Here is a 27307-nt window from a genome sequence, read left to right on the forward strand (position 1 = left end):
TTGTCCATGCAAAGAGTTTATTAATGAATACTTTGTTGTAATGTACAAAGAAAGCACTTCCCCAACATTGTGTTAAAACTGATTGCTTCAAATACGCTCCTATATAATAAACACTTCCCTTCTTTAAAATACTTTAAAAATAATGTTTTGAATTTAAATATCTGTCAAAGCTTTCTTTTCGGAAGATACAAATATGCATTATGAAATATAATGAATTTATTTTTGTATATAGTACCAAATGCAATTAAATGCAAAACCTCAGCCCCCAGTTTCACCCGTGGTACACTGTTTAACTCATGCGGAGAAGGAACACATATCAACATATCAATACCAACTTGTACAAAAACAGACATACACGGTTTCTGTATGAAAATAGAAAAGAATATTAACTGAAACGTACTGATCGCAACACTCTAGCTGTTCATGTTGCAAAGCCTCTTACAAAGGCTTACAGACAACTATAGACAGATGACAATGGCCATTTAACAGCAAACAGAATTTAAGGAATGGAGAATTATTTTAATGTGAGATTTGCTTAAAGACTGTTATATTTGCTTAGGGCTTTTTATAATAATATCCTTTATGGAGGGTTGCCTTAATGGCCTTTTGTCATGTTTAGCCCATATGACAATTACTCTCAATACTAAGCAACATTATATCTATATTGGTGTATCTATATCTCATGTTACTGTTATTCACATACATTTGTCCACATTGCACAGCATTTACAAAGCAGCTACACGGATACTGATAGTGCTAGAATATGCAGAAATGAATGATGCTCTTCGGCAGAACATCATGTATACCCTACACTGAGTGCACAACACCCTTGAAAATGACGGAGCTTCAAAGGGTTCTTTGAATGAACCACAAAGAACCATGTTTGTATTGGATGTGTGAGATTGTGAGGAACCTGAATGCTGAAATTACACAGCAGACGCTCATGAATATAAGGTAAGGAGGGATTTTTTAATAATATAGGATGAAGTGAAAGCTGTAGTACGGTGGAGAAGCAAGACCAAAACGTGAGGCATGATACACACAACATGGGCGAGGCAAAGGAAAAACGAGAATACAAGCAAGCAGGTAGGCAACAGGGAGAACAGACAAAAGGGCAAATCCAAAAAGAGGTTGACGGGCAAAGGGGGTCAAAGCACGGAAGGGAACACAAGGCAGAAACACTCGATATTTCACTTCTGGGTAAATAACTACAATTAACATGACTTAATTGCTGTCTACAGTCTCTGAACTCTGCATTTGTCTGTATTACTACTTCGTATGTGTTACAGACAGGCTTAAATACACAGGACTTGATGAAACACAGGTGTAATCAGCCAAGTCTGAGCCCGATGGGGCGAACTTTCCCTGGGAAATTAAATTATCGGGGCTAGTAGTGACCGTGTAAGTAACAGGATAGCCTGACACACTTGATGTAAGGGTTCTTTACCAATGTAAAGCTTCTTCACACTCACACATCTCTATTACATACATGGATTTATATGGAATCACTTGTGGTTCCTCAATGACAACTCTGAAAGAACCATTTGAAGCACTTTCATTTTTAAGAGTAAAGACAGCGGCACAAAAAAGAAGGTCTAACTTGTCACCATGACGACTTGAAGGACATAAAGACAGCACAACATACAAGATAGTTTATGAATTCTGCATCAAAAGGCACACTGACACCACCTGAAAACCCCATTCACTTCACAGACTCTGCAGGAAGGAACACACACACACACAGATGACATACGCAAAATGATTGTAATCGAGCTAATTAAATGACACGGTTCATTCTCAAGTACTGTTTAGAATACAATATTTTCATGTTTACAGTCTGAGGATTGATCACTTTGTAAAAAATAAATACACATTCTTTTTGTATGTGTGGCATGATGTGCGATGTGCCATGTGTTTTTCTGCTGGCTACCGCTAATCGTAAGCCCTGTATTGCATATAAGGTATTGATGCATATATGTAGAAAGAAAGGTCTTTCGTCATTACCTATGAAAAATGACGGATACACGTCCAGAGTTACAGTGGGACTGACAAGCTTATTAAAACCATTATATGACTGGGTACATGAGCAAAGTCTAATTAATTCAGTTATTAAAGGTCCAACCCACCTTAACTCATAGGCTTATTATCAAACACCACATTTTTGTCTTGTTAACACTCAGGACTGTCGCTGTACTGCAGCTGTATATGTCAAATAAGCCAGAGCGGAAAGGGCGGTATTGTGATGGTTTATTTAAAAACTCGCTCACACTTTAACAGATTAACAAAAGAAGATCTGAAACGCTGTAAATAACCACGTGTTGATGGATTTCAACACATATAATGACGTCCTCCAACTTTGACATTGATATATCTATCTATATATCTATCTATATATCTATATCTGTATACATATATTTATATATTTATTTCTTTTCTATCCATTCAAGATTACATACAAAAAATATTCGTTATATCTTTAAGTTATAGCACAGTGTAATCTGTCTGGTCCGGCCTCAAAGTTAACACACTGAGCACAAGGCTCATAATGATTGCTTTACATTATGTCTACATGTGAACGTTTTTGGTATTGGTAACGCTGCAGGAGATGACTGAGGGTAAACTGGCATGTTTCTATATTTGATTTCAATGGCACTGTGAAACTGTTTGGTGAAACTCTGACAAAACGTCAAACATTTGCTGGTGCAGAGAAAGATATTTACAACTTTTAAGTGTCGTACTGATCCGCTTCCGGGCCTTGACTTCCTTTAATTAGATACACAATCATCTCAACAGCTGTGTCCTGAGTTGGATGACCAAGATCCCTCATTGTCTCTCAGGAAAGTCAAGTGACGCTTTTTAGGTAAATAAAAAAATACAAAATATAAGCTTTGGGTGCTGTTTGTACAAAGCAAAACATCCCGAATTAAGGTACAGGTATTACCAAACGCAAACAAACAAACAAACAAACAAAGAGGGAAGTCTTTGACTGTAGCAGATATCTGTAGCAGATATACCAGAATACGGCGGTCACAGTGACGTGGCATGACAGTTTGGGTTGCCATGGCAATTCCCAGTTCACACCCTCTCAACTCGGCTGGGATCATAGGCATCTGAGGATGGAAAGGACATTCACGTCAATTCACCGAATTGTTTCACAGAGGAACGAGGGCCAGAAATGACGCATACAACCAAAGGTGATCACTGATCACATTCAGCATGAGGGGCAGCTTTAGGAAAATCAACCAGCCTTTGCTTCCCTCTTGTGGTAAGGAATGGTAACTGCCGCCTTTTGGCTTTTTGGCAAGTATTCCCAGTGTGTTTGCATCAAGCAGCAGATACTCACTGTGCCCTTTGCTGTTAAATTCTGGGTTTCATGCTGCTGGATACAATATAACAATGTCAAAATTACCCCATTAAAAACCAAGTTGTTTTCATAAGCATTTCATTCAACTGCAATGTGCTCATTAATAATAAAATTAATATCTAAACCAATAATAATCTACTTGAATTTTGATGGGATGCAAGCTGAGACAAAACAGCATTGTGAGTTAAAACCTATTTATTATTAGTAAACAGATATGAAAGGTTACTATGTCCCATCTGTCCATCCTAGTTCCCACAGTTGATCTTTGGTAATTTATTACAATTTATGTACATAAATCTCGTACTAACCTGAGACAGACACGGCATCAATATCATCATCTTCCATTGCAGCCAAGGCAGTGGTCATGTTAAATGTAGCTGGCAGGGTAATCTCCCTTTTGGCCACCGTGCCACTGCGAGGCTGAGGGACTGGGCGCATCACTGGCTTTGGCTGCTGTTGTGAACTTTCCTCAAAAACGTCTTCTTTTGGTTCTTCATTCTCATCTTCGCTCTTTCTATCACAGTCTCCATGGTCATCTTTCTTTTTTTCAACACCAGCTTCCCACTCATCTGCTTCTAATTCACTCTCCATAATCTGCTCTTTTTCTCCTTCTAGTACTTCCTCCTCTTGCACTGATTCTTCCGCTGCTATTTCCTCTGCTTCCTCCTCTGTCTCCATCTCTTTGGTGAAAGTGCTAACGCATGATACTGGCTCACCCTCCAGCACAGGAGTAACATACTCTGCAGACAATTCTTCATTTCTGAATGTATACAATGGGAGATGTTCACTTGATTCGTCCTGAGGATCTTCAGACATGTCTTCGATAAGCCAAGTCTTTTTCTCACCCCCACAAACACTTAAAGCCAATTCTTCATCCTCAGACACTGGTAACGACAAACGTAGGTTACTGGGAGGGAACTCAGGCAGGTCCAACACCACAGAAACTGTGTGGCTCTCTGCACTGGACTTATCTTCTCTAATTCCTGGATCTTTCTTCTCCACCCTTAGTTCAGGGCTATATACCAACGACTCTTCGACTTCCTCATACTCTCTACTCACATGCTGTGTGTTTTCATCTGGGCTTATCTCCTTGGTTTGCATAGCATGGACCATTTCATTTGTGCTATCTGCATTTCCCTCATCCTGCTGGCCATCGTTCTGATTGACAACCAGGGATTCAGCTGGAACAGCAATGCCCAAGATCCTGGCCGCCCTCTGTTCGAGTGACTCATGCACAGGAATGCCTTTAGCACACTGGACCTGGTATAGTTTGCTAAGATCTTCTGTCGGCATGCTATTAGCTTTCTCCTGACTCAAAAGAGTCTCCAGATGTTCATCTGCTAATGTCTTCTCATTACTCCAGCTGAGATAGTCTGAATACTCATCATCATCATCATCATCATCATCATCATGGCTACCTTTAAACCTAAAATGCTGACTCCTGGCAACATGGATGTGAGATGACCTCTGTGGCCTGGTGATTGCTTTGTTCCTGCACTCTGCCTCTTTTTCAAGGTCATGTTTAGCTGTGATGCACGTTTGACTATTCAAACTCTGGTGATCCACAAGGAATTCAGGGCTGTTTCTGCTTCGATCTCCTCCACTATCTGATGATGTGATGTGTAAGGCCTCACACGACTCTGAGTTGTCGGAAGGACTAGTGAGCATTGGGGACTCTGGGCTTAAACCTGTGGGTGATCCCGATGCCACCGTGTCTGGAATCGCTGTGTACACTGTAAGCCCCACGTCTTTCAGTAAGGACTCCTTTGGCACTGGAATATCTAGCCTGTGTCCTCTAGGGTCACTCTGCATTCTCTGCAAAACCTCATAGCTTACAAAACTAGCGTCTTTGGGAACAGCCATCTCTTGACTCTGTGCTCTGTCAGAATTGGCTATCCTGCCCTTTGGCCTGGAGAAGGCACTTCTTACTTCCTTGTATTCTCGATCCATTTCCATTTTTCCCCTGCTCTCTAAATCTGATCTGATATTTAAGTTGTCTTTCTTCAAATGTTGCTCTGGACTTTGTGGCTGGTTAATAATGTTGCTCTTCACGTTTTGTGGAGTAGTCCCAGACTGCATAACCTCTGTGCAGGTGTTGCTTACTTCTAGGATGCTTTGCAATGCCTCATCCAGATCGTCTATACTTTGGTCAATGCTTGTTGGGTGTTTGCTGTTCTGATCTTGCAGTTCCTTGTTAAAGGACTCAAGCTCCCCAATAGCATCCCATGGACGCCTGTTCACAGGTTTTAAAAGGAACTGCCCAAAAACCTCTTGGCCATCTGGTGCTTGGGTTTTGGGTGCAGTCTTCCTCAGTGGAGGTTGGCGTTCAGGAGATGGGGGTGTCTGAGCTGGACTCTTTGCACTGGAGCTACTCCCTGCCCTTGTTCTTGAAAATGCACTGTTGCTGGAAAGGTTCAGATTCTTTTGTCCTTTCATGGGATACCCAAAACTGGCACTGCACTCTGTGCCCACTCCACTGTCTGTAGTGGTATCAGAGGATGGAGGGTCATAGGTGGTGTGGGTGTGAGGGCTTAGTGAATGAAGCCCTCTGGAAACCTCAGGAGAGCCTGTTTGAGTTTCTTGGTTCTTATACTGATCTCCTGGCCATGATCCTGCATAGCATAACTCTTTGTCACCACTTGCTTGAAGTGACCAAATATCTACAATCTCTTTCTTAAGAGGAGCTCTTTTAGAGCTTCTGATTGCTGAGGAGCTGCTAGACTGTGTTTGTGGTTCACTGCTGATGGAGACTGTGGAGTGATCCTGGCTGTAGGACTGAGTCACCGTGTTTTCTGTGGGTCCCATCATTGGACTTTGCACTTTTTCATTGTTGTTTGGATCAGCAGGTTCCTTGCTTGCCATCATGTTTATTGGAACCGACACTAGGCAAAACATGGTCTCTTTCAGTTTCTTCTTGTTTTTCTTATTCTCAGCTGCAGTTTGTGCCTCAATTTTTTTCACCTGGGTTACTGTCTCACAGCCTTGCTGTGATGATGTCATTTGGAAATGATCTGGAAAGCCATGGTCAGCAAGGTACCTGTTGGAATTTTCATCAGATACTGATTTTGTGTTGTTGATCTCCTTAGAAACCTCCTTATGCATGGCTGCTTCATTAACACATTCACTGCTATTGCTTTTACTTGGTTGTGTGCTGCTGTAAGTTTTCTCAGTGAACACAAAGGCACTGTCATCAGCAGCTTTCTCAGATAAAGAGATGATGGGAATCTCTTTTCTGATGTTCCTGATTTTGTCAGCGTCGGTCAACGAATTCCCATCTATGCCACCTCCTGAGATATGCCGAACACGTGGATCATCGAAGGGTATGTACTGAACATTGCTCATTCGCTCCTCACTGTAAGCTGGGTAGGCCTGCCTTCTGCAGGGCATACTCCTTCTCCCATCCCTGTGGTGATCTGGCCAAGACATGCCAGTTTGTCTCATGAACCACTCCTGGACTTCTGTCATGGCTGGTCCCTGCATGTACAGGTCACCCCTGTACTGGTAGTTTCCTGTGGAATTTGCATAAGTCCTGTGCCCTCCCCTGATCGCAGGCTGTCTCCTGTAGGAAGGAGGAGGGATGTAACCTGGAGGCTCCATGCCAGACCCTCCAGGATCCTGTGTAAAGTACTCCTGTCTGCTGAAAGGCAGTGGAGTCCTGTCCCTGGCATGGGGCACAAATTCTCCAGAGAGCATTTCTGAACTTCCCCGCATCTGCTGGTGAACCTCATATGATGGTGGTCTAAGGGGTCGGCTAAAACGGGGTTTTGAAGGGGGTGCAGACTGCACACCAGATCGCCCATTGTCGGTCCACCGCTCCCTGATTTCCCCTTCACTGAAATTGCGTCCATGGGACTCCCGTAACTGATGCCCATTTATTCGATAGCTTCCATACGGATCTAGACCAGGGGATGATGTGCTTAAGTACTGGACGCTGTCTGAGGGCACAGCCATTCGGGGCAATGATTGGGATTTGGCTTTGGTCCTGGGTGGAACAGCACCCTCTGCTGTCCGAGGCCGTCGCTGCTGCTGCTCCTGCGCCCATCTCTCACCTTCACTCTCAGACGATTGGCGGCCCATTCCCACAGCTGGACGCCATTCCTCTGTTCCCAGACTCTGATACTTCCTCTCTGCTGCTATTCTCCACTGGTACAGGGCCAGTTCACGCTCCCTCGCACGTGCACTGTCCGCTCTGCGCTGCCTCTCGCGGCGATGTTCCTCTGTGCTTAAGGCTGACTCTGGCCTTCGCTGCATGCCCTCTGCCTTAATAGGCACTCCTGATTCCTTTCCGTGCAGCTCCCTAAAGTCAGCATAGTCTAGAAGTGCGTTGAAGTCCTGACCTCGTCTCCGCCAGTAGGAAACATCCCGCTCTGGCCTGGGCTGAGGGTAGATTCCTCTGTGGCTCTCTTGCAACCTGCACCATAAAGAGACAAAAAATTAAAAGTTAACCAAGTCTGAGAGGAGTTTGTATTATTTAAAAGCAACCTGAAGTGCCTGAATATAGGTGATCATAGCTGTTAATGCTCTTAAGTAAAATTACATCTTATTACACTGTTTTTCATATCACATCATTTATAAATGAAATCAAAGTAATTCATAGACATAGGGGTGATAAAGCAAGGCAGACAGAAGCAAGTCCAAATCAGTATGCCCTCTTTTGCTTTGAGGATGGAGCCAACATTGACTCTAGCCTGGAGCAAACGGTTGAGTCAGCACCAACAGACTGCTCTAACGACCATATCATGACTGCAGAGAGTTTCCCATCTGCATCTGTATCAACCCTAACCTCAATTTATGGCAGAATGTAAACAATACTAGATATATAAATGTATTTCAGTAATTGTTAGTCTTGAAGACGACTTTCTATTATAAATATTACTAAAATATTACTGATATATCATAGATAACTGACTAAAAGAACAGATAGGATTTAATGCTTTTCAGAGCAATCCCCCATAAATATTCACATTTAGGCACTGATTCAAAATCACATCTGACACATCTTCACGAAAGGGATTTTTTCTGTTTTCATGGCAGCACTGCATTGACTCCGCCTATGAAGCTGCTGTACTATAATTAGTAGCATAACGATGTTCACACTTGAATTCATCATGCATTATTAATCTCGATGTTACGTAAGACATAAGGAATGGAATATTGATCTGAAAAAGGTCTCATGAGATTTGCAGTTCACCAGTGGGTTTGCCTGTAGCAGTGAGTATGCAAAGCAAGAGGGTGCTGAGGGCTGTCCCGCTTCGGTGCTGTTTACAATACAGCAGTCCCAGGAGGGAGGGAGTGCACCAAACAGCAGATTGCAATTTGTGGAAAGTACAGCTAATGCATGTATTAAGGACATTGTAGAAGGGACTGACAAACAAGGGGAGGTACTAGCAAGTCGAGTTGTAGGAAAGTGTATACCGATCGATACGGAGCACAATCTGAGGTCTGTATAAAGTTGGTTACAGGATACACACAAAACAGTATGTACAAGAGAGAGAGAGGGAGCGATTAGAATCGTGTCATATAGCTCTGGAAAAGTCCTTGACAGCTCCCACCTTTACATAACACTCTACCACTCCACATCCCCCCAGCCGGCTTAAACCTGAGCTGCTCTGCGAGATCAAAAAAAAGAAAGAAAGAAAGAAAAAAAAGCAGCAAAAACAAGGGGATAAAAGAAAGAGGGGTGTGCATGTGCTGGAGTCTGCAAGAGTGGAACTGAACCCAGGGTAGAGGGGTGATAGACAACAGAAAACACTTTCACTCACCCACTGTCTGTGGTCAGGCTGTTTCCCAGCGACTGTCCATCTCCTAGGTTACCGTTGTCCTCCTCCTCTGTCCTCTGCTTCCTGTCCCTGCTCTCTGTGTCACCGGGGCCGCCTCTAGACGACGTCTTTCTGACACCGCCGCCACCATAAACACAGTCCGCCTTGTAGCCATTCACCGTGCCATGTCCTGTCCGCTTCTCGCCGATTTCACACCGGCTATTGCTACGCGACGGCGGCCGCTGGTCATAGGTGGAGTGGTGGGACGAAGGCGAGTGTGAAGGGGGGACGTTGTTGTTGCTGCTGACTTTATATCCATGAGAGATGAGAAGGTCCTCCACGCTGTACATGGCTGAGCGGGAGTGTGTTGTGGTGTCCTAAGTGTGTGTGTGCGTGGAATATCGCCAGAGTTCTATTCGGATCCCAGCTGAGGCGAGCCCAGGAACAGCTGCACGAGAGGGGCCATCACTGTGAAAAGAGACGAAAAAAAATGGGACAGAGGAAGAGAGAGAGAGAGAGAGACAGTGAGAGAGAGCGGTGCCATTAATATGATTATCCTTCCAAATCCCTTTCATGTGAAGACTGCACCCCCCTACCCATCGGGGAGACAGTCAAACCAAAAAGGCCCTATCTTACAAGAAGAGAGGGAATTCTCAATGGCTGTCTGCCTGCCTGTCTGTCCAATTCCCCGCTCCTCTCCTCCCCTCTTACCCTCCCTTCCTCTTTCAGCGCAGCAATGATACTCAATCCAACCCACTGAAGTAGGAGGCAACGTTCACACTGACCCAATAACGAAGAAAAGTCTAAGGCTGTCAATTAAATGCAATAAATTATAAATTATCAATGACCTTTTTTGATGAATTAAAAGGAATTTGTTGGAAATCTGCATGAAAATAATACATACTTTAAAATCAAATATGGTTCCTCTATAGCATATACTTATATATGTATTTCTAGAGCCCTTTTCAGACATGTACAGTCACTGTAACCCAGAACTTTACCGGACATTACCCAGTGGAGCTCAGTCCAAATCAGTTGTACTGTACATTACCCAGATTTTATCCTGCCAGGCTCCTAGCACAAGGTCTGGGTACCGTCCGAGTGAGCCATGAGCAGGTCATTTTCCAGAGAATTCACAGTGGACGTGTTTATGACCTTTTTTTCATGCAACTGGTGCAAAACCAAGATCCTGTGCTATTTCCGCAGCATACTTTTTGCGTCATGCCATGCCTCCTGCACGCGCAACACAGGCGCCGGTCCGTGCCTAAACTACGCAGAACATTTCCTATAGTTAAAACGAGTCTGTCTTAAAAATCTCCAGCACTACGCTGCATGTGTGAAACAGCAACTCCGGATAATGTCCAGACCCAAAATATTGGGACACATGCTCATTCAATATTTCTTCCAAATTCAAAAGTATTAAGAGTTCATCCTGCTTTTGTTGGATTAGCCGTCTTTACTGTCTAGTAAAGACTTTCTACTAGATTTTGGAGCATTGCTGTGAGGATTTGATTGTGACAATTTAGCGGCAAAAGCCACCTCACTCCCCAACTCCCCAACAGTACTGGATGAAGCACCGTCATTCCAGAGAACACAGTTGGCAGTTGGCTGGCATTTCACATGATGCCAATAGGTTAATGCTTATCTGCTCCAGGGGACCTTTTTTACAGGGGCTGGACAGCTGTGTATGCACACATTTGCACATCTGTGTCCGCAGTGGATGCAACGTACAGTAGCTTTATGTATTCATTAGGAGTGTCCACAAATATTTGGACATATAGTGTATGTATCTGACACATTCTTCTCCATACATTAAGACAAAAACAAACATATTCACCATTTGTGTTGGACAGAGAAGGAATTTGGCCTCCGCCTTTAACTCACCTGTGCAGTGAACACACGCGTACACACTAGTGATCAAACACACAGTGAGCACCCACAGAGAGGGTGAAGGGCCTTGCTCAAAGGCCCAAAGTGGCAGCTTTCCGAACCCGGGTATCAGACCCACATATATGTTATCTAGTCTTTATCTAGACCTTTTAAATTTCCTAATGAAAACTTCTGGAATGTGTGAAAGTCAATGCATGGCTTTTTATTGTTCAATTAAGCTCAGTAAGGCATTTTGTTATGATTGGCCTTTCTGATTCCTCTATAAATCACCAAAATACTCAGTAGATTACTAATATAATCGAGAGTGACAGCCCTAGAAATTGTAGTCATTGTCTGCACAGATGACTGCAGAGAGTAATACAGTGCTAATGATAATGGAAGACAACAGTGAAGGTAATGAGGATGAGTAAGATGCTCTCATACTGATTAAGACTAATATTTCTCCCATGTTCAATGAGCAAGTCTTTGAAACACTCATACACGTGCGAAGGTGCCTTTGATAGACACCGTAATAAAGCATTAAAATGTAAAATGTTCACTCAAGCTAGGAAACTTTAGAACTGTCCTCTCTGCTCTCTGAGACCCAAGAAAGCCATGTAGCTTTTCTCAAGTGCATCAGACATGGCCTTTCCTATGTATATGTCACAAAAAGACACAAAAAGATGACATTGATCAATCAATTTAATGGGAACTACACAGGCTTTCTGTCTGACATGCCACACCAGGACAGCATTTGTGGAGAATGAGGTTATCTAACGTTACTGTCTCCCATGCAAGCATTCACGCAGTAGTCCCACAGGAGCAAAGTAATTATTCCTCATAAAAAAAGGTCTTCATAGTTTCCTCACTGCTTGGACCAGGTGTCCCTACTCCTGCGAATCTAACCCAGCTAATCCACTAGGCCTCATTCCTTCTGGCACGTCTGACTGCAAGAGTATAAAACAAAACGCAGAAGGCAAACGCAAATGTGATAAATATGATGGTATATGGTTAATATTATAGAACATTACCCTGCATACATTTTATGATTATACAGTGGGTATCTCCAGTACATCCAGAATGCTCTACCTTTATAATAAAAATAATAATAATCTGTTCAATAAGGTTTATGTCAGAGAGTCCTATTCTATTGGCAGTACTTCTCAACATGGACTAGACAAGCTAAAAGTAATGTATAATGCCAGGCGAGGTCTAGAGGGCAGCGGAACTGTGCTCTGTGAAATGATGGTGCTCAATCCAAACACTTTATGCAATCAAATTCTCACAGCAATGCTCCAAGATCTAGTAGAAAGCCTCCGCTGGACAGTAGAGATAGAAAATCCAACAAAAGCAGGACAGACTCTTTGCTAATACCCTAAATTTCAGAAGAATCAATGAATGAGCAGGTGTCTCAATACTATTGTTCATATAGCGTATTTGTGAAGAACCATTTAAAGGTTTAAAGGAGTCGATGTAGAGATTCTTTACTAATTAAGAGGTTCTTCACACTCACAGCTCTTTTACAGAAGCAATTCTTTAGGAGCCAAAAGTGGTTCTTTTACGGCTGGGCTTAAAGAACCTTTATTTTTAACAGTGCTGAATAAAAACTGTGGCACTCTTGGTGAATTTGTCCTCAAACATAAAAAGAAAAAAATGAAATACTGTGATCACAATATTATATGTCTGGCAATGGGCCCACCCTCACACTTCGGGGTATGGGGGTATAGCTACAGTTGCAGGGTAAGTAAGGACTGCCTGGTGTAGCCGCTCTCTCCATAAGCACTACACCTACACTGCGGAAAACGTTAAACCTCAGGCCAAAGTGAAAGATGATACCAATTTAATCTGCCACTGTAGTGTAAATCCTTCATGGAGGAGCTATAACCTCTGTGTCCTTTATTCCACCTGAGTGCATCTGCTCATTCATACACAGATGTGGCTGAGTGGATCTCTGAGTGCGCAACACGAGTCTCTCTCAGCTCAGAGAAAGCTAATGCGATTACCTCGCTTTCACAACCTTAAACCTGTTAGTCTTGGTGGATTGATTCTTGACTTTGGTTTGGTGACACCACCTCCTGTTTAACTTTCAACTCCTTAGACGTGACGAACATGAAGTGGTGCTGTCTGAGAAATACACATGGCACTGATTTGTGTGGTGGATGCAGAGAGGTTCGAAATTGTCTGCCTGGCTTCTTCAGACAGATACGCAGACGCTTGTGTTTAATACTTGAAAATTATGTGTGTGAGGACTAATACAAACGATGGTCTGACGATGTAAGGCCTGTTTCCGGCTGGCATTGACAAGTGGGTATGTGGATTTACTTTTGCTGTTAAAATGCATCCCCAGTGTGACCAGTGCAAAAGGCACTCTGACATACATCATTTCGGCTTTACTTCCTGTAAACAACGGATACTCATCAAAACTGTCCTGCTCCAGGAGACTGTGGAACAATAGATGGTTCCCAAATTTCCATAATGGCTTCATTAGAAAATGCAACAGACTATTTAAACTTGCAAGGGAACAAACTCTGTAATACTGCTCTCATCTACCAGTAAATAAGCATGAGCGCGAGTACATACACACACACACACACACACACACACACACACACACACACACACACACACACACACAGAGCAAGAAACAATGAGGGAGGCGATGCCCCCAGAAGATCCACAGTCATTATTAGACTCATTTTCGCTTGCTTGACGGAATCCGATCACAGAAACCGCTTTCCATTTACACTTGTAATAAATGTGAACTGGGTCCGTCTCTGACCACCTCCGAATGTGGTTTGAATGATCTGATCATAATCCCATCACAATGTGCCTTGGGGGGGTGTTTACACCTGGCTTTTCATGCGGACAAGTGAAATCCTAATGTGATCCGATCACCAAAAGCGACGTTAATGGCAGGTGTGAACAGGTTCGAAGTGGTGTCTAAAACTACCGATCGCTTTCCAGGCATGTTCTTCAGACACTGCTGCAGACAAAAGGACAGAGAAGGTGCTTGCTAGGTGAGATAGTAAGCTAGGTTTAGCTTAAATGAAACTGCAGATGTTTCCAACCATGTGCTTCCCATTGACAACAAAAGCAAGTAAGAAAGAAATGCAGTAAGCACAGATGTTATCAAAACCATCAGTCTTCATGAGGCATATTTTCCACCCGAACCCTCGATGATCTCCACACCAACTCTCACTCTCTCTCTCTCTCTCACACACACACACACACACACACACACACACACACACACACACACACTGTATTATCCAAATTCCACTAAAACCCCTTATGCAATGGTCTTAACACTTGATACAACATCCATACACTTGCAAAAGTAAGCAGCAACAGCAGCCGCCGCCACACTCGTACAATGAATCAGGCCCATTGTGCCGCTGCTGAAAGATGCAGAAACCGCTTGTTGATTTTGAAAACACGGCTGCCGCTTTAATGATGGAAAACAGCTCCTCCGTGCTGCCCTTTGAGATGTGCAGATCTGGTAGATCTGGACGATAACGCTCTTTTTTTTTATTAATGACCTGCTTTTATGGCTAACATATGCGGCAGGCTAAAAATAAACAAAACCACATGCAGACTGGTGATGTCATGAGACTACACTGCGCAAAGAACTAGACTGAGAACGTGCATAAATAAATTTCATAGAAGCAGTCACACATGCAGAGCCAGACCCACTTTGCAGTGAGCCGCACACTCTTAGGCCCGAACTGCAGAGCCACGATTCGACAACAATGACAAAACCAGAGTGTTCAAATGCAATTCCCCTAGGCACTCAGTACTGGGAAACAGACTTACAAGTTTGCACAAAAAAAACAACAAAAAAAAAACAAAAACAAACAGTATTTCTCTATTTCTCTTAAGCAACACTGATAAACACTTGCTTGTGGAATTTATTCCCTTGCAAAATCCCGTTTTATTACAGTTACCAGACTGGAATGAAATCCCTCTGTTGCGAGGAGGCAAAGGTACTGGCTCCGTTCCTTTATGGACGATGAGGTATGACTGTGGCGCAAAGCCTTGGACCTCGCTCATAAATAAATCACACATTTTTAGATTTGTGCGTTTGGAGGGCATCTGGCCCGCCTTCCCATCAGGCCCGCAGAGCGCCCAGTGCTGCCGCCCTGACAGTTTGGTGTCAACTCCTTATTCATAGCCTTAGTGAGATTTGTGGAGTGTGCTCGTGAGGGCGAGAGAAGGTGGGGATAGAGGAAAGGTGGTGCCGGACCAAAAAAACCCCAAAAACCCAAAAAAACATATAAGAGCAAAACCTGCGGAGTCATTTCAGAGTCTGCTCGACCTAAAGCGATTAATGATGGATTAACAACCCATCGAACCCCCCTTGAAAGTAAAACCCCTCCAAACTAATGAATTTTGTAAATTGTGTAAATTGTATAAACTGTGTAAATGTATGTGGACCCCCCTTCCAATTAATGCATTGCAGATGTGCAAATGCACACAGTTTTTCTAGTCCCTGTAGAGAAGTATTGCCAATAGAATAGCACTCTCTGGAGCAGATAAACATCAACCAATTGTGATCATCCAACATCCTGACCTCATATACGCTCTTGTCGCTGAATGCAATCAAATTCTCACAGCACTGCTCCAAGATCTAGTAGAAAGCCTTCCCTGGACAGTAGTGACAGTTACTCCAACTAAAAGCAGGATAAACTCTTTAATACCCGTGATTTCAGAAGAAACAATTCATAAGCAAGTGTCCAAATATTTCTGTCAATATAGAGTAACTCAATTTGTTTATAGGCACCTGCTTATTCAATGTTTCTTCTGAACTCAAGGGTATAAGTTGCTTTAGTAACAGCCTCTACCTCTACTCTTCTAGGAAGGAATAAGACTAAATGTTGGAACATTGCTGTGAGGATTCGACTGCATTCAGCTACAGCAGCTTTATTGTGGTTTACGTTTACATGATGTTGGATGACGATGTCTGGATGTCCAACTCTTCCCAAAGGTTTTATCTGGAGCTCCATACTGCATAGTTTCATTGCTCTACAGGCCAATGCTGGGGGCGCTTTTTACTCCTCAAGCAGACACTTTGCATTGGACATGTAGACCTGCAGTTCATCTACAGCTGCTCCACAGCCTCCTATTCAATTGGCCATGCTTTTATATAGAGATTATACAAGCTGTGTGTGTGTGCTCTTTTCACACTTTAAAAACACCAGTGCAACTTCAGTATCTCCAGCCAGCAAACAGATTGATGCCAAAAAAGGAACAACTGTCAATCCATCAAAACAAAAAACTTCTTTCTGAACCACACCTAATTATTGTTCTACGCTTTGTGACAGGGACGCCCCATAAGCGTCCTTCAAGGTGCACGTGTACAGATAGAGTTTGGACCCCTGTCCCTTTATTGTTTAGCAAGTGATATTACAGGGGCTGACCTCTTCTTCCTGAGGATGTGCAGGCTTTGATGGAAAGTAGGCTGTGTGAGTGCCAGTGGTCTGGAGTAGTGGAAGATCTGACTGGCTAACGCTGGTTTCTCAGAGGAGAAAGTCAAAACAGAGGAAACCTGCTCACTGAGTTGTATCCCACCCCTACACTTCAGTTCACAGGCTGATCATATTACAATATACCTGTGATGTGTCAGACACACTGCATTTGGCAACATCTGGAATATTGCTGTCATGTTAATACTGCTCATTATGCTCATTTAATGCGTAATTCTGTTTCCTGAAGGCCGTGGCAGCACCATCTTCTGAGTCTGAGAGTGTTAAGCGTCATGAGCAAAACAGAAACCACAAGTGATAATGCAGAAGATAAAGCAGCTGTACAGTACAGATAACACCACCCCCCTGCACATGGGAAAGCAGGGTTCAATCTATCTCTCAGCTACATTGCATCCCTCGACCCTTGATGATTGGATTTGGAACTGACTGAATGAATCCCAAAAAAACAACAACAATGAAGTGAACGTTTCTGAAAGTTTATCTGAAGCCCAAAATGAACGAACTTAGTGATTTAATCCACCCTCAAAACCAAAATCCTACCAACCCTACACATTCACAATAGCATAATAGCTAAGGCTGGCCAATCTCAAAAAACTCAGACCTCTGGGCCTCGTGGTGCTAATGCCAGCCAAATAGCCCCAGGTTTTCTTTAGAGGCTCTAATCTAGCCCTTCTGGGCAAGACTGAAGCCACCGACCACCCTTGTTTTGTTTGGGTGGTGTCCATGGTTACTAATGTCTTCCTTTTCTCAAAAGCAGGTTTTCGAAGAATAGAGCACAAGTAAGGTGACGACTCCAGCACTGAAGAAATGCTTTCAAACTGCGGTAATTCATTTGGCACTGTCATCAAAGCACTGTGAAGGCAGGAAATAATACTTTTCCAGAATGAAAACTACCACATTACAAATCACTGTGCCAGGCCTCTGCTCCACAGACACACACATGCTCACCATCCCACTTTTCACCCCGATTCTTAAAGACAGTGTGATGTTAATAATTTCAATAACTGGCCTCAAAAAAGTGAAACCTAATAAAGTTCCCACATGCTTTGAATACGGTCTAGACAGTGAATGGGTTTGACTATAGATTTCCAAACATAAGGGAGTGGCATCTTTAACTTCCTCAGAGTAGTACATTACATCATTTCTGAGTAGTCAGTGGGAGAAGGGTAATTCAGGCATGGATGTTCAATATCTTGCTTATTGTATTTCACAAATAAAAGCAGCTGTGCCATTCCTCACAATTCCTCACGTTTTGGTGTGAAAAGCCCCTTAGAGACTACGCTATATCTTAACCTAAAGCTTTAGCTTCATTGCTTTCCTCATAGTTTTTTTACAGGCTTAAACATAAAAGGACAATGTAAATGAAAGGATTATTTGTAATAATTAGACGTCAATCTTTGCAGTCAGTGACTGCCTGAAGTCTGAAGCCTATGGACATCACCAAATGCTGAGTTTTCTCCCTTGAGATGCTTCATCAGGCTTTTACAGCTCATTTGTGGTTCTTTCTGACCTCAGTTTTGTGTTCAGAAAGTAAAGTTTGAGATTAGGTGACTGAGTTTGTCATTTAAGAACATTCCATTTCACTGCCTTAAAATGCTCTATGGTTGCTGTCTGACTGTTTTGGCTCATTATCAGTCTGCACTGTGAGATGCCATCCTACCAGCTTTTCAGCATTTGACTGAATCCGAGTAGAGTGTATATCTCCATCTACTTCAGAATTCAGCCTGCTACTTCTATCAGCAATCACATCATCAGTAAACACCAGTGAGTTCGCTCCACTGGCAGTCAAACATTCTCATGCTATCCACTGCCTGCACCATGTTTCACAGATGATGTAGTATGTTTCCGATCATGAGCCCTTCCTTGCCCTCTGCCAGTTAATCTGGTCTTTCATGGTCTTCCAGGCATTGGGATGTTTCAGAGTTTGCCACTAAACCCCCCACACCCACCCAAAAGGCTAGACACCTTACTGGACTGCATATTGAGACCCATGAACAGCTAGCACATGCAAATTCAACATTTAGAATCAACCCCAGACCTTTTATCTCTATCATTAGTCATAAATTAGCAAGGGAACAGGACACACCTGACCATGAAACTGCCCATCAGTGAATTGTCCAATTACTTTGGACAATTAATGTAACATTTTTATTTAAACCCTTAAATTAAAGCTGAAAGTCTACACGTCAATCACATTCTGATTGCTTAATTTCAAATCCATTGTGGTGATCTACAGAAGACTATTATCAACAACAACAACAAAAAAAGCATGGACCCAACTATATTTCGAAATGCAATGGGGAAAGCATGTGAAAACAGATTTTGGCAAAGGCCGTACAAAATCTGATCAAACAAAAGTGTACAATCATATGATAACACTTACAGAGGAGAAACAGCCTGCAGAGATTTGGCAGAGATGTGAGGCGCAGACCTGGCAGATCAATATATCATGATGTAGGCAGCGCTGGTATATTGAGCTTGACTTATGACTGAGGCTATTCCTCAGACTGATCCTCAGTGCAGAGCTGCTTTTGACCTGCTCAGCATGTCTGTACATAATTAGCGTCCATCAAGGGCCTACGACTACTGAGAAACGACAGTGACAACGTTGATCAGTTCAAGGGGCTTAGATCAAAGAATCAGCACACACCAGCACTATGCTAATTATCATTTTAACTTGCCAAGAAGTACGATCTCAACTGAGGAGGAAGTAGAAAAGCAGACATTTAAACAAACACCTTGCTTCTAAACATGGTGTGTTTTTCGGAAAGACCGAACGATTGTTGAATGCAGCCTGGGCCTAAAAGTTACGTCTCCGGTTAAAAACATAGGATTTGAAAATGACCTCAATTATCTCCATTGTTTTGACAAACAATTGGCAGCACAGGGTGATGAATGTGATGAGTGTAGAAGTTTCTACATGTCCCGATCAATGTTTTTTACCCCCCCGATCTGATTTGAGCATCTCAGTGCTGACTACTGGACGATTCTGATTTGATTTTGGTGTTACTATAAATAACACAACTCCAAAACTTAGGTATGATGTGCTTATACACACCAGGAAACACAATAATCACTATTTAGTAACAGTTTCTATCATCAGAAATTCAAATCTGATTTACTTTGATAGCAACTTCTGACTGATCTACCTGACCATTCAGCTTCCAGCTCCTTTACAACTCTGCAGTCAAATCCCTTAGTGTGTGTGCATTAGCATTAGCCTCCTCCTCGGTTCTGAACGTGTTGTTCAGAGCTGGTTTAGACCCAGAGAAAGGACTAGGGTTCTCTCGCTGGTAGAACAGAGCATTTTCACCATAGTTTTGTTTCTAACCAGGCGTCATTCAAGAGAAAAGATGGGAGTCGGTCTCCCTAAATGGATCTAATAGAATAAAATATCTTTGTTGCTGCACAGCTACAACCATACTGGGTGGTTTTGGCTGCGTGGACAAAACTAGCAATAGACAAACACTTTGCCGTTTGTTTGCTGCATCACATTTACACCGAGGCTCTAAGCTAACTCTAAGCTGAAGTTATCCTCTTCCCCGGCCTTTCTGTTCCACCTTAAATTATGCAGAAGTTATGTTTTGTAGTCGAAATGTACACAATGTCACTGCTGCACTATTTAAGGTGGAATGGAGAGTTCGAATTAGAAGCCAATTTTAGCTTTTATTTTTGGCAGCTAACTGGTAACGTCAGACCTAAGAAAACGACAGGTCTTGTCTGGCCTCTCTTTGGGTGGGTAAAATTGCTCTCCTTCTCCCCATTACGCAGTTTGACGCTAATCAATATGGCTGTCTGTTATCTGACAGGCAATTAGTGCTCTATTCCAAGTGTGTTTAGCTGTTCAATGATGTTGAGACAGCAGCAGTTCAAAAATATGCGATGGGTGCATGGGAGGCACTCTACCAAATTTGGTAGCATAGTGTGATGGGGTGTCCTAGCTACTGGGGGGACTCATTGGACTCATTGTATTGCATTTGTAACCTTAAATAAATGTTTAATTAATTGTAGTGTTACATGTATTGCTACTTCAGGGTTTCGTCAGTGTGGCCAAAGGGCAGGTCACTGACACGGGTTTCTATTTTCAACAGGAGAGGGGAAATGGTCAGCACAATTACACCAGCAGATCCTTATCGACACATATTCCTCCCTTGAGCACAATCACGTCATGGCAAATCATCCAACCAGGACAAATTACACAGAAGACAGATCTCAACAATCCATATGTCTTCCATATGGCTATAGGATCTATAATATATGACTGCCATCACATCATTAAGCAACAAACACAATGATTCAGCTTTCAGCACTTTTAATTACAACTAATCCAGCTTCTACTAATCTACACATGGTTGCACTTTGCATCCTGGCTATCAGAACCAGAGGGCTTTTGGAAGTTTACTGTTTTTTTCACTACTGCTGAATTAAGGGTTTGAGTGCAGAAAGCCAGGCCTGACCCTTGTCCTTCATAAACCTCACTCTCCTTCTACTTCTAGGCCAACTGGAAGAAATAACCTTGCCATACCAACAACTTCACAACAGCCATGATAGTTATCGTTATCGTGACAAACAATATAAACAGCCTTATTCCTGTTCAACTAAAACCAATGCAGCAAATCTGGAATATAAGTCACTGTGCTCTGTTTTTCCATAGCTGTTTTTTAAAATGCTAGTGAACTTTATCCATGTGTCAAAAAAGGGATATGTATTGTGCATCATCAAAATGATATACATGCTGCCAGAACAACTCTAACTTAAGACATGGAGTCCATAAGAGCTCTAAAAGCAACCTGTGATGTCTGCCACCAATACGTTAACAGAAGATCCTTTAAGTTCTGTTAGGACTTGTTTGTCCAACACAGCACACAGATGCTAGACTGAGATCTGGGGAATTTGGAGGGACAATCAACACCTTAAACCATTCCTGAACATTCGTTACCTACACAAGTAGGTATTGTCCTTCAAGTCAGTTCACTTTAAGCTCCGACTGGTTATTTGCTGCCTAATATGTCCCGCCTCTTGACAGGTGCCACTGAAATGAGATCAATCAATGTTATGCACTTACACCATCTGCCTGATTTTAACATTATAGGTGTATCATAGGTGTATTATAGGTGTATTACAATAAATAATATAACATTTTCGCCATACTCCTAGTTCTAAGGCCTTTTTAATAATGTGCCCAAGAATTCCTGACTGTATGAACCTGGTCTTAATACCATCAGTCAATAACGTGTCATAATGTCCGAGCCCAATCTGATAGTCCTAGGCGTCCCCTCTTTCTGTCTTTCTTTAGTGCAGCCAGTTACATTCTCATCCACTAAACTTCCTGTCTAATCTCAAAAGATGAAAAAGAAAGGAATGTGGCAGGTGGCATCACTACAGCATAGATGATTTCTGACAAAATCAATACAGTTACATTTATGTGTAATTTCCATGAAACCCTGTGGTCAAACTATGGAAAACAGAAGTGTACAGCACGTACAGTCATTAGCCTAAATACAAAAGAGGCCCTACACTTGTTAGAACACTTGTGTCACGGTTTACAACATTACCGCACTGTGCTACATCTTATCCCATCCTCCCTCCACATTACATAACCATAATAAGTTATTTATCAAGGTTGTGGATAGCCTGGATCTAGACAGCCCTGGCGTCTCCGTGGAGATCTGGTGAACTAGTGGGAAAGCACTTTAAAAACAATGAGTCATGTAATATCTTCCAGTGGCTCTGCGGCGTTTGACCAGCCCTTTCCTCTGCAGCTGGAACACACGCTCACTTAGAGGACACTCTGCTCTCACACTCCGCACTCTTCTGGTAGCACTGACAAAAATGACCGAAGCGTGCTTAGGTCATACGAACAAACACAGACACACTGCGAGTCAATTACTCACTCTTTAACACACACAAAGGCACACAGCACACGCAAACCCAGACGTGCTCCCCCTTCCATCGCTGCCTCCCTCCACTCTCTCCCTCTTAGAGAGTCTCCCACTGGGAGTACAGTGTCTCTCACACAATACAGCCACTATCTGGGCTGGATTTCGTGACTGGCTAAACTTAGGGGTGAGAAGTGGTGGTCTAATAGCACATCCTCTTCACAGCGGACCATTAAGGGACCCGCAAAATGGGAACGGTCCCCTTTCGGCTCCGCAGATTGGATAAGCCTTACTGTCCCGGAGTCAGTATTACACAGAGATAAGCTTGGAGATTCTCAAACATCCCAGCTAAGACTATGACAGCTCAATTACAACAATGCTTCTTAAACTGAGGTTCAGAGATCCAAAAGTAGACTTTCCATTATGGAACACAGTGAATTAATATTAGGTTAAGTAAAATGAAAGCTTGTGCCACTATATGAACATCCTGACCTCAACACTGTAGTGTATGTTTGCAGACATCTGCTCATCCAATGTTTCTACTGAAATCAAGGGTATTAATAGAGTCCCCCCACACCTCTCCATTGCTGCAGTAACAGCCTCTGCTCTTCTTGGAAGGCCTTACACTAGATGCTGGAACATTGCTTAGTGAGCATTAGTGAGGTCAGATTCTGGTGCTGGACAATTAGTTCTGGATAATAAATGCCACTCCAACTCATCCCAAATGTATTAAAAGGGAACACAGTTGCCCTGTGCTGGGGGGCTTTGCAGCACTGTGTACTTGGCATTGGGCATGATGACCTTTGGCTGCTCCAGAGTGTCCAATTCTATTGGCAATACTTTTCTATGGACATTATACACCTGTGTCAGTAATAAGCACACCTCAAAGTACACAAATCCACACAAAGCTGTCTGGATACTTCTGGACAAAATGTACGGCTTATTATTAATAAAAGTAAGGAAGTGAAGTGCAGACCCACACATGGGCCACTCAGGGTTTATATTTAAAACTAATCATGTTTGTAAATGGTCCCGGAACCCCCCAAACATCTTTCTGCTTCACCAATATGATGTCAACTGTATGGATGTGGCCCTAAATATTACAGTAAAGTTAGGTTATACAGCTGCTGTAGATTAGCGAGTGTGGCAATATTAGCAAGTAAATATTGTAGGATTTTTTTTTTCTCTTTTGGTTTCAAGCTCTCAGCCAAGAACTACTCAAGACCCCTGCTGTAAACTCAGAAGAGGCTCTGAGACCACCCGCTCTCCTGAAGATGCTCGGTGAATAAGGTTCCTGTTGCATTCATACAATGACTCAATTTTACCAGAATGAGATAATGATGTTGAGCAGACGCTTGGACAGCCAGGGACGGACATACAGTACAAACACGATAATCTGTCAGGCTGTGGAATGAGGAAAGTCTTTCAACAGCAGGCGCAGAAAGACATAACTGTGTGATCCATTGATCTTCACTAAAGCAGAAAGGCATTTAGTATTTGTAGCACATTAATTTTAATGATTTGAATGTTGCTTGCAGATGCCATTTTAACACACCATGCACTTGGAGAGCACTATCTATGAATAGTCACAGTAAACTGACAATAGAACAGCTTTACAACAGCCCATAGCATTTTCTTTCTACGAACCAGGAGGCTTCATGATAAACACTCAGTCAAGATGAATGCTTTCCAACATTATTCACAGTGCAGTCAAGTAAAGTGACCAAAAGCAGAAGCATGCTCTCACTATCTGTCTATTACCAGGAAACAGATTGCAGTCTACTTGCCACGTAGACCTAATATCCTACAATATAAGTGATTGTCTGGCTGTGACTAAAGCAACCATCCTCTTTTTCCTGTGACACCCCCGACTTCACTCATGTCCAAAGTTAGGCCTACATATGGGTTCCACTCCCAGCTCACAGACGATATACTCATCTTTATTGAGAAGGGAGTGTCCAGGAAGCGAACTGTGATTCTAGTTAAATAAGGAGGCTGAATGAGTTCTGCTTAACTCAAGCAATTTTCACATTCAGCGAATATCTGTTTTTCCATGCTCAAAGTAATCCTCTTGACCTCAACTTGACATCAGCATGTTTCCTTACTGGCAGACAGTGCATCTTTTGTTTTCCCTCACTTTCCCCTCATCGCTCCGCTTCTGTTTGTGTACCTCAGGGCTCACTACATGTGAAAAATGGGAAATTCATTCATTTACAGTGAAGGTTGCAAAGTTACTCACAGACTATAAGGATTTCAAAGTTTGAAAAATCAGCATTAGTCCCATTAGGCCCCATTTCCCTTCCTGCAGTCATATCTTAGAATTAGCATAGACCATTAGTATAAGAAGACCATCAGTTATCACAACAGGGTTTGTTTAAAATGGAAACAGCCTTCGCCCCCCTCCTTGTCTTGTTGTTTCCTCAGCAATGTGTCAAAAGAACTTCTCATCTCAGACTTCATATCTTAACTATATAGCAATATACAACAGCTTAAATCAATGGTTCCCAACCCTGGTCCCGGAGGACCCCTGCTAACAACACACCTGATCCAGCTATTCAGCTAATTAACAAGCCCTTCCTGAAGTAAGGGGGTGTACTGGAGCAGGAAACCACTCAAATGTGCAGGGCAGGGGTCCGCCTCCAGGACCAGGGTTGGGAGCCACTGACTTAAATAACTTATTTTCTTAAGATTTTGACTTAGGCTGAAATAAATACTTCCTGTATACGAAGTAAATTATTTAGCAGTATTTGAACTCATGAAATTATGGTCTATTTTTGCCATGGCTTTTGCTTATTCGGTGTGTTGCTTAATGTTTTTTTCCGTAATTACAGCATAATTATGACATACTATGACAAAATAATGTAGTAATAAGTTGCAAGAAATTATTATTAGAGATATTGAATCATTATAATGGGATAATAATGAATATTTTGACAACATGCAAACTTTTAAAATATGTTAAATCTTTTTTTACATTCTGCTGCCAGAAACAAAGAAGACAAGAGTACCTGTCTGAGGTGGGCTTTTGTATGTGTGTGTGTGTGTGTGTGTGTGTGTGTGTGTGTGTGTACAAGCTCAGAAAAAAGGCAAAAGGCTGAAGGCTCCTCAGCTCCCATTCACACCTCAGTGGCTGTGTAATGAGTGGATGGGCCGCGGCGGCTGACCTCACACTTCCCCGCTCAGGATCGACCAGAGGCGGCTGAATGACTATCAGCATCCCGCCAGTTTCACACTGGAGGAGCAGGCTGCTCCTCTGCCTGTCAAGAGACACGTTTGCCCTTTGAAGTAGTTCAGCAACCAGCTGGTGTGAACACACCACAGCCCCAACTGTTTTCCGGATAGTTGGCTACCTGGCCCGACAACAACAACTGGTATACCTAGACGATTTGGACCCGCATGGAGAGAGTTACCGACCCAAAATCGATCTGAACCGTGATCTTTCATCACACACTTGGCAGTTCCCACACACTGTCCTGTGTAAGCAGCACTTATCAAACAGCCTATATTCAATTATGGAATAGCTAGCTAACTTCCCCCCAAAAAAACCCTCGTTAATAACCCGTCAGTAAACGGGAGGTTAACCTTCGCTGTGGTGCTGCTGAGGACCCCGTCCTGACTGAGCCCCGAGGCAGCCACGCAGCTAACCAGCTAGCTCCCGGCTGACTCAACGGTCTCCCCTCTCTGGAAAAGGCAGCAGATCAGCACAGTGCTGCGATTCTCAGAGAAAAGTTGAGCCTCACAGCGCAGCCCTGGTAAACACAGCGCCTCGACGCTTCGTCCGTCTGTAACGTGTCTGCTAGCGGACTTAGGCTAAGCCGCGCTGGTCCAGCAGCCTGTTTCGTCCTGGCTGGTGTTTCTCCAGCAGCTCCGTTATTCGGCGAGGTGAAGCATGCGGGACAGAGCAGAGCAGAGCAGAGCAGAGCAGAGCAGCGCGCACCAAACGACCCCGTCACACTTCAGTGCAGCGAGAAAAGACAGCAGCGATAAACTCCCGCATGTGTAGACATTTAACAGCAGTCCGGGCTCCGGAGATAAATGTGGAGTGAGTTGGAGACGTACCTGGGCTCTGCTGCTGGCTGGAGTGCTGCAGTTTACACTGAGGGCTGCTCTGTAGTCCTGAGGCTGGCTGGAGGAGACGGAGGGGAATGAGCTGCTTCCTCTAGGCTCCAAATGTGCTGTGTGTCTCTCTCTGTGTGTGTGTGTGTGTGTGTGTGTGTGTGTGTGTGAAGGGCAGGACAGGAATGGTTCCTCCCAAAGAGAGGATAAACTTCACCCTCCATTCAGCCAAGCTAAACACCCAGACACTCAGAAACCTAATAATAATAATAATAATAATAATTATTATTATTATTATTATCTGCATGTTATATTCAGCCATGTGAAAAACAAAGTGCACCCTCTCTGAATTCTATGGTTTTATGCATCAGGACATAATAAAAACATCAGGTCCTTAGCAGGTCTTAAAATGATGTAACTACAACCTCATATGAACAACACATGACAAATGATACAGTGTTAGTATTTATTCAACCAGGCCAAAATGCAGACGCAGTGTGTAACACAAATTAAGTACATCCTTACTGCTTCCATAATTATGAATTAAGAGGGTAAGTAGCAACCAAGTTCTGCTAATCAAATACCACTGATTTACTGATCATCAGCAAGTGTGACCACCTCTGTGTAAGCAGAAGTTTTGGCAGTTTGCTGGTCTGGATCATTCAGCTGTGTGTTAACACAATGCCAAGGAGGAAAGACCTCAGCAAGGATCTTAGAAAAGTAATTGTTGCTGCCTGTCGATCTAAAGTCCATCGTTTTACAACGAGAATATCACAAATTCAAAAGTGGAAAATGACAGTTGCCAACCCAGGAAATACACCCAAAGTCAGATGATGCAATTCTTACTATGTTAAATATTTGAGTTAACTGTATTATGGCTTGTTAGGAAGGCTTGCC

At 42.9% G+C, this 27307-nt stretch overlaps 2 protein-coding genes across 2 annotated transcripts in view; both read right to left on the minus strand.

Moving 5' to 3' along the window:
- On the minus strand, positions 1 to 26511 carry jcada (junctional cadherin 5 associated a). Its single transcript, XM_072667697.1, has 4 exons — positions 26414 to 26511; positions 9127 to 9591; positions 3673 to 7775; positions 1 to 3110 (listed from the first exon to the last, which is right to left on the minus strand). Exons 2-4 carry the CDS (start codon positions 9471 to 9473, stop codon positions 3076 to 3078), a joined length of 4485 nt encoding a protein of 1494 aa, XP_072523798.1. The 5' UTR covers positions 9474 to 9591; positions 26414 to 26511; the 3' UTR covers positions 1 to 3075.
- svila (supervillin a) overlaps positions 1 to 27307 on the minus strand; it is a 316503-nt gene that overhangs the window by 96359 nt on the left and 192837 nt on the right. The window lies entirely within an intron of this gene.

The sequence above is a fragment of the Salminus brasiliensis genome, chromosome 22 (genome assembly GCF_030463535.1).
Source record: "Salminus brasiliensis chromosome 22, fSalBra1.hap2, whole genome shotgun sequence".
NCBI classification, from domain to species: domain Eukaryota; kingdom Metazoa; phylum Chordata; class Actinopteri; order Characiformes; family Bryconidae; genus Salminus; species Salminus brasiliensis.